Raw genomic sequence first — 12,845 nt, forward strand, 5'->3', positions numbered from 1 at the left:
CATAATTTAAGAATAATTATATTATATATATATATATATAAATAGTTATTAAATTAATTATTTATATAAAATATATATTAAAAATAAATTAAATAATGTTTATATTTATATAAAAATATATAATAATTAATTTAGTGATTAATTTTTAATGTATATATAATATTTTTTATTTAAAAAATAAAATTTGATATGGTAAAAAATATTGCATTGTTCTATCAAAGGAATGTAAGTTGGGGAGGTGACTCACTCACATTTTCTCAGGTTATATAATATATTATATACAACAACACCCTATATATTATAGATAGTCACAAAAAAATAGCCTATACATTATAGATTGATTAAGTAATTTTGAGAAAAAAAGTTTTGTTTTGTTTTCTCTTGTCTTGTCTTTTATCAGTGATATTTAAACCCTTTTATTAAGAATTTGAATATTCAAAAAAATGTACTATCTATTTTTTTTACTATAATTTTTTTTGTTTAATCTTAAAGTTCAAGTTCTAAATTCAAACAAATTTCTTTAGTTAATTTTAGTCCCTTGTCTTTAAACTTTTGGTCAAATAAAGGAAAATAAAACTTATTTGAATTTAAAAATTTAAACAAACTCAAGTATTTTTTACGAAATCTACAAACTTAAATGTTTGTATTTTGTAGAAGATAAATGTTTTAAGGGACTTATTAAAGAGTTTAAAAATTAACTCTTATTTATTGAATAGATTTTTTTTCTTAATCCAAGAGTAATCTACAAGTATTTTCATATAATCATGTTATTTTTCTTAAAACCTTATCAAATGTCTTGTCAACAATAATTATCGACAGCTATAAACTAGTATATCATAATTTTTATATATTTGTTATTTAAGTGGACCATAATCTTTCACAAATGAATTATCAACAATTTCTAAAACCCATTGATCATTGGGTTCCCATTTTAGTACGACAACCACCTCCAAAATCTATAGTGCATGGAGGGAATATTCTCATGCCATCATCAAATTCTGATTTTGAGTAAAAAAGAAAATCCTAACATATATCTTTTCTTAGTGATATCATCACCCCTTCTTTATATGATTTTTTTAATAAATTAGTTTTTATTCTGGTAATCATAATAACAAAAAAATCTTAAATTATTTGGAAATAATTATAATAAATGAATAACATTATCGATTTGACAATGACAATATCTATATTCTTTTTCAATTTTTTTGAATCGAGCTAACATTTATTATTTATTATGAAATAAAAAATAATATATTTTTTGAGGTTTGAGATTAAAACCATTTTTTACGATATTTTTTAATTCGATTGATTAAGAATTAATTTATTATAAATTTAAATTTTATTTAAAAATTTATCACTAGTTACTAGAAGATTCTAAGAATATAAAATGAGTCACTCTAACTCCAATAAACCCAACTCATTAACATTAAGTATTTTCGAAAAAAAAAGAATTAAATTATAAAAAAATCTTAATTAACATCTAAATTGTGTGCGCATATATATTAATAAATACAATTATATTAATATTAATATATTAAATCTATCAAAATTCCGCAATTAAACGTGCTTTATACTTTTAACTAATATGGTCAATTAGTGTGACATGCATTATCTCTTTTAACTAATGTTATTTTCTATTGGAAAATATTAAAATAATATTCTCTAGGGAATCTCCAAAAATAAAATAATGTCAAGTAAAAGAATAAAAGAGAATAGCTATAATTCCAAAAGGAAAAAGAGTATTTTGTCGCCAACCTTTACAACCCTTTTTGATAAAGATTGAAAATTTCCAAATGTAATGTAGTATCTTGCAACCTTTTGTATGTCACAATGCCTCTATTATGGAAGAGGACCATGCTATGCCTCCATAGATTGCGCCTTTTTCCATTCAAAGAACCTTCAAAGCTGTTGTCTTTTGAGCATTGTCATGTTTACATATCAATATCATCAAAGTTTGGTCCCCCTTCATGATATCATATTTTCAATAAAAGAAAAAAAATAATATGTTGGCTTCATATATAGTTGTTTCTACTTTCCACTTTTCTATACCTTGAAAATAGTTGCCATAGTGAAAGTGATTTATTTTTAAAAAAAATGTAGTATGAAAGTTTATTGAAATGTCAATATCCATAGTGATAATAGTACAATCATTTTAAAAAGAGTTTATTAGAATTTGAAATGCAAAAGTATTTGGATGGCAATGGCTTATAATAATTCAAGGTGGAAATTAAATTTCTTGTTGGGAAATTTGTGTTTGGATTTACATTGAAAGGATTTATAAATTTCAAGAAATTTTATTGAAGAATTTTAATTAGTTAGAAATAGGAGTTTTTAATTTCCACAATTTCATCTAGAGTGAGAGAATTTTAATTTTCCTTCTCTTTATCTCACTTAAAATTAACAAACAAATAATAATAATTCAACTATATTAAACAAGAGAAAAACAAACTAATATATCTATTTCATTCAAAATAAAAAATTGTAACCGAAGAAAATTCAATTAAAGCATTTCAATTTCCAAGCAAAATCTTAGTAAAAATTTGTCTATAACAGACCTTTGGATAAATAATTTAAATAAATTTTTTGAAAAAAAGAGCCTAATATATAAGGACTTTTATTAATAGCAACTTATAAATAAGTTATTTTGTGTTTGGATTTTAGTTATAAATGTATTTATTTTGAAAGTGGTAGCATTTGGATAAATAACTCAAGAACTTGTTATAAGTTATAACTAACTATTAAAATAATAGCAAGCTATATACAAATAAAATCACATATAAAAAAAATAAAATTAAAACTGAGATTTCATATCACACACAATGTTAAATACAAAATTAATAATAAAAACAGAATGATAAAATAATAAAAAAAACAACTGAAAGAAATATATGAAGTAGGTCATTCAGATGGAACATTATTTTAAAATGGTGGTGGAAGGTCAATATTTTCAGCAGATAAATCATTACATCAGAATGGTGGTGGAGGGCTAATACTTCAAGCATATAACATTACGTAAAAATGATAGTGGATAGTCAGTACTTTTAATAAATAGAACCTTGCGTGAAAATGGTGGTGGAGGTAAGTATTTTCAACAAAAATAGTAAACATTTTCACATAACTAAAATAAAAGTAGATTTTTTTTGTTTTAAAATTAATTTTTTTTAAAAAAATGATAGAATGAAAAGAGAAGTCATATATTTTTACTTTTTAAAAAAATTGTGAATTAATTTTTCGATAAGTTAAAAACTTTTTTTTAAATGGTGCTAAACACGATTTTTTATAATTTAAAAATAAAAAAAATTAGCTTCTACTATTACTCAAACGAAATCTAGTTACTTTTATTAAATTATTTTTGGTAGAGAATAAAAGTAAATTAAGTGAAACTAAAGAATCAACCTTTTTTTAAAAGTTTACAAGGAGAAAGAAGAAAAAGAAAGATAAAAATAAAAGAATAAAATTTAGATAGTAGTATAAAAAAATTGAAAGATTAATGCATTTTTAAATAATATATAATATATAATTGAGAATTTTTTATGACTACAAGAATGACTCAATGTATTAAAATGTCAATACTTAAAACATATTTTATTAGTGATTTCATATGATTAAGAAAAAAATTATTCACTTAATTACTTAAACACCCTTTTGAATATTAGATGAGGATATTATCTTTGGTCAGTGACAATCAGCGGCGAAGTTGGAGGTCTTTGATTATTGATTATTATGTTTGGTGGCCATATGAAGGAACCATTTTTTTAATTTAAAATCAAACAACCATATTATATCATTAAATATATAATAGTTGATTTTTAATATGCCCATTTCATTTTTTTTAATGCAAGTGGTAAAATATTTTCATAGTCAGCATTACAATATTAGTTTAGATAAAATTATAAATCAATAGGAGGATTTTTAGTTTAAATAAATGAGTAAGAGTATAATTCACTTGTAAATCTCTTGTGAGTTTTGCTAAACATTATAGTTAAAGATTTTAAATGTTACTCTATTTTGTTTTCTTTAAATTACTCAAAGCTTTAGATTAAAAATACAAGTTCTCATGGCTTATTTTCGGTAAATGATAAAACTTTTAAAATCAACTTCATTCATATTTATACCTAAGATATTATGTAAATCACTAACAATTTTATATGAATATAGTAGTTACTAAAAAAATAAATGATAATCATACGCAATCACCCATAAATAGTAAATAAATAATAAAAAACTTCTGGTGGCAAATGAGTACTTTCACAACAATAATTAGACACAACAGTCAAATTTTAGATACAATCATGGTATTGTATTATGTATAAATTAAAAATTAAATATTAAATCAATTATTTATAAAAATATATATACTAAAATAATTATATTAGATATATATTAAAATTACTCACTAAAATTAATTATTAATATAAAATATATGTATATTTATAATTTATATACATACATGATAACTAATTTTAATATATAAATAATATTTTAATATTTTTTTTTGTACATCTCAATCTCATATATTTTTGTTTTATTTCAGATAATAATATGCATCACATGCCGTAGATCTGTCTTTCATTGATCCATTCCCACACACCAACAAACACAGTTCATAACAGCATTTCCAGCAGCTTGTTATGTTCTTTTGAGTTTTAACTCTCTCCTTTCACACTCATTCACTTCACTTCAATGCCAACAACAACAAAAATTTCTCTGCCATCTCTCTTCCATGTCCACTTCTTCATCTCATAAACCATTATTTCCATTGCCCCCTTCTCAGGTAACTTCCCATTCCCACACCACAAGAAAAAGTTCCCATTACACATGCTTCCTTTTGTCCTATACTCACATGGGAACACTATTACCCCATAAAAAATGAACTCTTTTCAGTCTCTTTCATGATACCCAGATCTTAATTCTCCATTTTATGCCACCCCATTATCTCAAAATCTTAACTTGCTTCTGGGTCACAAAAAAGATAAGATTTTTGTTTTTATTTATTTCCCTTTCAGATAAATGAAAACTACCCTTATGGTGATACTAGTACTAGTACTAGCTTCAGCTACATTTCTTGTAATTGTTGCACTTTATGTGTTCTTATACTTGAAAAGATTATCATCAAGAGATGGAAGTGAGAGGAAGGATATAGAGAGCTCAGAACAGCAGAAACAGGAAGAAGAAGAAGAGGAGGTGGCTATGAAGGAGGACTTGATCATCTTCCATGGTGGTGAGGATTTGACAATTTGTGATATTTTGGATGCACCTGGTGAGGTTATTGGGAAGTCCAATTATGGAACTTTGTATAAGGCTTTGCTTCAGAGGAGCAACAAGGTGAGGCTTTTGAGGTTTCTGAGGCCAGTTTGCACCACAAGAGGTGAAGATTTGGATGAGATGATTCAGTTTCTTGGAAGGTTGAGGCACCCCAATTTGGTGCCACTTCTTGGATTCTACACAGGTCCAAGGGGTGAGAAGCTACTTGTTCATCCTTTCTATAGGAATGGAAATCTGACTCAATTCATTAGAGGTAATGAATCTTTTGCTTTTTAAATTCTTCTTTTTTGTTTGAAATATTCATTTGATGAAGTGTTCTGATTTTGTCAAGATAAGGATCTAGAAGACATTCACAGTGCCTGATCTCCTGAAAATTTTTTAGATAATTCAATTATTCCATGTTTTGTTTGGTATCTCTAATTGAGATGAAGGATGTTGAATTATGGGAATTATGGAAGTTACAATGCTGAAGAAACAACTTATTTTGTCTTGTAACTCTTAATCTTAGTAGCTAAGTAACTCCCTATTTCTAAGTGCTTGATATTTGTTTCAACTTGAATCAAATAGTTCTGTTTTGCTTTGTTTTTTGTTTTTTGTTTTTGCATTTTTTAGTGAATATTTTGATCTGTTGTCAACATTGCATTTTTCTTAATTGTACCCTTAGTTTGAACTAGTGATCAAATAGATAGATTTCAGAACTTGCTATTTGAATCATCAACCTACTCTTCCCCTATTTAGATAATGACTTTTTCTGTTTTTATATATATATATTGAAAACTTTATGTTATAATTATTGATGAACAATGTTCACTTAACAGATGGAAATGGAGAGTGTTACAAATGGTCTAACATATGCAAAATATCCTACGGTATAGCCAAAGGATTAGAGCATCTTCACACTGGACTAGACAAACCAATCATCCATGGAAACCTCAAGTCGAAAAACATCCTTTTGGATCGGTCTTACCAACCGTACATCTCAGATTCCAGCCTCCACCTTCTGCTGAATCCTACTGCCGGCCAAGAAATGCTCGAAAGCTCGGCTGCTCAAGGATACAAGTCACCAGAGCTCATCAAGATGAAGGATGCAAGTGAAGAGACTGATATATACAGCCTTGGTGTGATCTTCCTCGAATTGCTTTCGGGAAAGGAACCTATCAACGAGCATCCGACACCGGATGAGGATTTCTATCTTCCCAATTTCATGAGAAATGCTGTTCTTGCACATAGAACTGCTGATCTTTACCATCCAGCCATTCTCCTCAGAAACAGCAGAGATGACAACAAGAATTCGGTCAGCGAAGCAAGCATTCTCAAGTTTTTCCAACTTGCAATGGCTTGTTGCTCCCCTTCACCTTCAGTTAGGCCTAACATAAAGCTAGTCCTTAGAAAGCTTGAAGAGATTATACACTAGGAAAAGAAATCTATAGTGGTAACCATTATTGCCCTTTTGAAGCAGTTTACAACTACTATAGTTCTCTCCAAATTCATAATATACATTGATGTGGTTGAATATACTAAGGTTTTATGGATTCAGGCTCCTCTAAAGTGCAGATCCGAATGCACTTCGGAGAGTAAAGTGCAATGTTTGAACCATTGATGGAAAAAAATTGACGACACACATTGCATGATTAGTTACTCTGGCCGTTAATTTTCTCATCAATGGTCTAAAACATTGCACTTTACCTCCGCACTATAGAGGATCCGAATTCAACATTTATATATGAGATATGAGAGAGAAAAAAAAATGTGCTACTTACAAAAAATGTGGAACTGGCTACCAGACAAAGAGTTCAAGAACAGTTGATGCTGATGTTGATGTTAAGGGTTAAAAAGTCAAGTGTGAAGAAAAGTATAGCTACAAATTGAACACATTAAATTCTTGCTCACAAATTAAGTTACTGACTTCATTTTTGGGATGAGATCATTATGTTCTTTTGAACAATTGAGAATGTGACATGGACAGTGACCCAAGGAACTATTCATGTGATGTTATCATGTCACCTATTCTTAGTAACTTTTAGTTATTGTAGAGTTTTGAGGGGAGAAAGAAGACTCTTTCACTGTCAAGAATTTGTAGCTATTCTCTCAGATTTGTAGTTGTGGAGAGACAAGAGAATCTATCATGAAAAATGCAATTTTTTCAACAGTGACTAACTCCTGTTCAAGTTTTCATTGCTGGAAAGCTTAGACATTGAGAGTGCAAAAGTGCAAAGGAACCTGAAGAATTGAAGTGGGGGGCAATTTGGTAATTCAACCATCTCTCTGCACAATGAGTCCTCGGAACTATGATATATAATTCAAAATTCTCACCTATTGTTTTTTCTTGGTTTGATCTCACAGCATTTCCATTTGATTATGTCCTTTATAATTATCATTATTATTTACATTAGACCATACTTCTCATTCTCAATTGGTAGGATTATAATCTTCATCAGACAAAATATAAACTGATTTTGATGTTGATGTCCAAATACTTTAAAAGGATTTTATATTATCATTCAATTGGACTAAGTAACATTTTATTATCCAATATAATTGAGTTTGATACTGATATTGCAACTCATCAGAAAGGGAAATAGAATAATATCTAATACAGTTGCCATTTTTAATTTCTCATTGATAACTTCTAAGGTGTTGGAGAGTGGTAGTTGGCAGGTAGGTATGGTGAGTAGGGTCTGCAATATTCATTGTTGTTGGTAACATCACAATCTACTTAAGAAGCAATTAAAGTGATATCATTATCTACTTAAAAACTAATCAAAGTGGTTTTGAGATTTTTGTACCCTCCTCAAAGAATATTAAACATTTTTTTATATAGTATCCTTTAATCTAGTATACTAATGACTAATTCAAGCTCTATTTAAAAATATATCATTGATCAATGAATTACACAAGGTGAAATTTAAATTTTAAATACTTGATTAAATAATAAAATAAATTAACCACTCAACTAATTTAAGTTATTTATTTATTTATTGACCACTAAACGACTTAGTATCATTGAAATTGCAACTACACACAAATCAGCATGTGCTTTTTTGGAATTGTGAATGCCACCTGGAGTTCTAATGTTGTATGACCACTCTATGTAAACTGTTAAGGACCAATAAACCATAATTTTGTCAACATAAAATAAATTGGAGGACATGTGGGGCATAAGGTCATTGTGGATAACATAAAGCAATCATATGATTCCAGTTTTTTCTCCTTCATTTATATTGGTAGATTTGTAGATAATTACTTTATGCATAATATAGTCCTGGGGATATGAAGATCAGATATGACTGACACACACAAAAGGGAAGAGATTCTTTCATATTTGACATGTTTGTAGAATCTAGTATAACAGGGCTCACAAGAATGTAAATAGCTATTTGCGGATTAATTAAAGAACTCAAAATTTCGGATTAATTATAAAATTATTTATTAATTAAGGAAATAATTTATTGTGTTAATATTTGATTTTTTACTATAAAAGGTAAAACTGAACAAATATTTACTGTACGTCCTTTGATTAGTTCTTAAACGTCATTATGGTAAAGTGCTCCATAAGTTTTGTTTTTTTGCCTTTTTTCATGGCCTTTCTAAAAATTGAAACCAACCAAAAAGTTGTTAGAAAATATGTAGTTGAACAACTTTACATAATTAATAATTTAATATTAACATCATTGCAGTGTTTGTTTGATTGTACTTTTGTATGTTGTCCCAAAACTAAGGTGATTCCACATGGTTTTGAATATGTCATTAACCAACACACATGTAGTGTTATTATTGCAAACATACAAGGGCTCTGAGTTTTATTGGGATATCTCAAGCGTTTGAGTTTCTTTTATATACTATCAATGTAAAAATGTTTTAAAATAACATTTAGTCATATATTACCACAAATAAAAGTAGTTCTTCATGTTTTTCCAAAAGTTTAATTTTCATACACATTGTCATAATGTCATTCAATAAAAATATATTACCATATGATCATGACTAGTTGCACAAATCTATATCTATATGTATAAATGTAAAATTCACTTAACTTAGCAATTAATACTTTAAATAATTAATGTTCTTTGTTCTTATTATACATGTATTTCACTAGACAATTTTATTATGTCTACACTCTCTAAACCTTTTATATACTCATTTAATCATTGTTCTTATAATTAAGATATTACAATATTTGTTATTATCATATTTTAAAAATTAATTTCAAAACTCTAATTTAAAATTCATAACCCAATTGTTTATATACATATATGTTGGAATTTAAAATGATGCAATCATATATGAAATTTTTTTAGTAAAGACAAAAAAAAAATGTAGAATTGTCATAGATAAATGAGAATATACAAAAATTAGATAAAAATAGAGAAAAAAAATTTCTTATTGTATCTAACTACATGCTAACACTTGTATTTAAAAAAAATGACATGGTAGTTCGTTTATTGTAACTGAATGGATTATATTTCTTGAATCTAACAACTTTTTTTTTTTTGTTATTCTTTGCCTTACCACAGTGACGGAGAAATATGTGTTCAGACTTCTATTTCTGGTGCATATGCAAGATTCACTGTTTTTATATATAGAAAAATTAACACGAGCTAAATAGAGAACATGATCCAGCAGCACAATTGGTGAGGGAAATTAATAAAGTAACCACCGGAAGAAAAGCCTGTTTGCTACACTGATTATCCCAAAATTGGCTTGTTTAATTTTAAAGTATGACTATAGTTGTGATCATTTTTACAAGCAAATAATAAACTCGATTATGTAAGACCAAGTACTTACCACCTGGTACTAATGTCCATGAAGTGTAGTTTCTTAACTCTATTTTGCTAAAGTAATAAAAGGGTGAGCTTTCTTTCCTTCAAATATAAATTGTGTGGTGTATTAGGGACTTTGCCAATGTTACTCTAGGGGTGAGATCATGGGTTCCTTTATAAGGTTAATAATTTTTGGGATCATGGGGTGTCTAATGGTGGAGAAAAGCAAGGGGAAAAGGCCCCAAAGACATGGGTCAAAGTAGCATTGCTCAAAGGGCGTCTCTCTGCTAATGGCTTAACATGGGAATAAAGGTTAGGCATTGGCATTGGCATTGACAAGTGTTCAGTGTTGGGTTTGGAAGCTGGATGGTTTTCATCAATGGGGGCAATATAATCAACCTTTGGAGAAGACACATCCCTATTTGGCCACACAAATACCCCTTTTGGCTTGCAAATTTGGAAGCCACTTACCAAGCTTTCCATATTTCCAGTGCTTTTTTCTTGCATCAGTGCTTCATCCCCTGAATTTGCTGATTCTGACATTGTTGGTTCCTTCAGCATCCCTAGTTGCTCCTGCATCAAATGCGTTCCATTAGCAGCAGTGTCAAGCAAATAGGATTCATTACTTTCAGCTAGAAGAGTTTTACTACTGTTCATTTTGTGCAACTCTTTGCAGGTAGTACTAATAAAAAATCATTCAACCCAAAACCCTATGCAAAATGAAGAGTACTGATAAACTAATGGCTATTATGTTACCGCCATGGTGCTCAAAGTGAGGGAAATTTCCTTCAGTTGTTCCTCAATTTTAACCTTCTTATTCACCAACTCTACATAGATCTCCTGAAATTTGACAAATAACCTAAGATGTTAAAAGCAACACACTTTCTATGTAACACTCACATGAGATTCCAAAATAGGCTATTATGAATTCACAAAATTAACTGTACATTAAAAGTTAAAACTATATACTAACCAACCTTGGACAATTTAGGAAAAAACAAAAACAAGAAGTGTCTCTCTGGTGTATGCATGTCATCAAAGTTCAGCATCACATTTCATGTACAAATAATTAAGCTTAGAAATTAGCACTAATTAACTAAGCCTTATTGTATGCACACGGATGCATTCATGCAGAATTCACCTGCTTTGGACCCAAGGAAGCATTCTCCTCGGATTGTAAATTGGACAAGCATGAAGTAGGGGTGGTGACCAAAGCTTCCTCTTCCTTCTTTGCTGCAAGCTCCCTCATTTCCCTGTTGCATTCATAATCAATCAATCAATAAATGACTCACCATCTCAGAATTTAGGAAACAATACTAATTATGGGCTTAAATCTGAATCAATGAATTAAGTAGTAATTACTGCTTCAACTGAAGAATTTCCTGCTTGATCTCATTGAGTTGAGCAACAGCAAGAACATGATCATGTGGAGAAATGATAATATCACCAATGCTCCAACCAGGAGGAGGAGTCCAGTAAGGGTCCTGAACCCCTGCTTGGCGCCGGACATCGACGAGATCAGCACTCTCCAGCCAATACTCCATGGCGCCCTCGGCATTGTGGCGCCGCCGGAACCTCTCAGTTCCGCCTGGTGCCACCTTGCCTGCCATGTGCTTGAGCAAATGGTCCAATAAACCAGTGTCCCCAATGTACTTCCTTGCTTCTGATCTCAGCTCTGCCCTCATTATTGGGTTGCCAAACACTGCCCCCTTCTCCTTCATGACCCTCAACATATTCTCCTCCGCAGTCTTATACCTACCAACATCAATTAAATCAATTGATTCCAATAATTAAAGCAACAAACAAATAATAATTTCACTACTAAATTGAAGTGCACTTATGACTCTGAATAATTACAATGAGATATACTTAAATTTCAATAATCAAACGAACAAGAAAACGAATAATAACACTTTATGATATGATTCTAATTATGTTATATACCTTTGAACTGACCATCTATCAATAGCGATTTTCCGGCGCTTGTTTTTCGCTTTGGTGTTTCTGTTCGATGCATGATTCGAAACGACGTCGTTTGTGGTTACAACAATCGCATTGCATTGACGAGTTGTCAACTTCTTCTTCGTCTTCGTTTCTTCTTCTTCGTCGTCTTCTTGATCTCTTCCGTTTCTCTTCTTGTTCTCCTCCGTGTCATCAACGGTAGCTAGTTGAAGTTGATTGGGCCGTAATTGGGCCTCATGGCGGCCCAAGAAGCGAACGTGGCGTCGTTGGCCCCACTGAAGCATTCCCGTGAACTTGAGGTGAGACCAGCACCGACCTTGCTTGCATGCTATTGTACTATTTGCTCCTCCACCGGCGGTGGCAATGGGCTTTTCTTCCGGCGAGGCCCAAAAGGCCCACGACTCTCTATTTTCGACGAATTCGAGGATCGGAACTCTCCTGAAGAGTGCTTTCACGGCGGAATTGAAATCCATAACGCATTTCTCGTCGAGCGCTGGAATCTTCTTGGCTTCGGGTTTTCCGAAGTCGGGATTAGTGAAGTGAGTGCGAAGAGAGTGAAGGCTTGGGTACCTCAACGAAACCAGATTCTCCTCTCTGTCAATCTCACTCACCTGGTTAATTAATTAATCACATTCATTCATTCATTCGTAGTTCAATTAATTGACATCTTAATCATGAAGAAAAAAGCTAATAATGAAGTAATTATTACGATGATGATGATACCATTGCAATGCGAACGGATTTGAGCTGAACGGGGGAATCAGGTGGGAGCATGGAGTGAAGGATTTCATGGAATCCACCGACTTGTAATTCATCGGAACCTGCTGCAATGGTGGTAGTGTTCACCATTATCAGCCA

The 12,845-nt window shown here is 30.4% G+C and overlaps 2 protein-coding genes across 2 annotated transcripts; one reads left to right on the plus strand and one right to left on the minus strand.

Moving 5' to 3' along the window:
• The first annotated feature begins 4,595 nt into the window (after positions 1 to 4,595).
• LOC130960370 (putative kinase-like protein TMKL1) lies at positions 4,596 to 7,591 on the plus strand. The gene is made up of 2 exons (XM_057885783.1): positions 4,596 to 5,518; positions 6,084 to 7,591. Exons 1-2 carry the CDS (start codon positions 5,011 to 5,013, stop codon positions 6,677 to 6,679), a joined length of 1,104 nt encoding a protein of 367 aa, XP_057741766.1. The 5' UTR covers positions 4,596 to 5,010; the 3' UTR covers positions 6,680 to 7,591.
• A 2,086-nt stretch (positions 7,592 to 9,677) lies between these two features.
• LOC130975246 (protein DYAD) lies at positions 9,678 to 12,836 on the minus strand. The gene is made up of 6 exons (XM_057900066.1): positions 12,711 to 12,836; positions 11,970 to 12,598; positions 11,388 to 11,780; positions 11,167 to 11,278; positions 10,782 to 10,865; positions 9,678 to 10,598 (listed from the first exon to the last, which is right to left on the minus strand). Exons 1-6 carry the CDS (start codon positions 12,834 to 12,836, stop codon positions 10,224 to 10,226), a joined length of 1,719 nt encoding a protein of 572 aa, XP_057756049.1. The 3' UTR covers positions 9,678 to 10,223.
• Between the last annotated feature and the right edge of the window lie 9 nt (positions 12,837 to 12,845).

This window comes from Arachis stenosperma, chromosome 1 (genome assembly GCF_014773155.1).
Source record: "Arachis stenosperma cultivar V10309 chromosome 1, arast.V10309.gnm1.PFL2, whole genome shotgun sequence".
Lineage (NCBI taxonomy): Eukaryota > Viridiplantae > Streptophyta > Magnoliopsida > Fabales > Fabaceae > Arachis > Arachis stenosperma.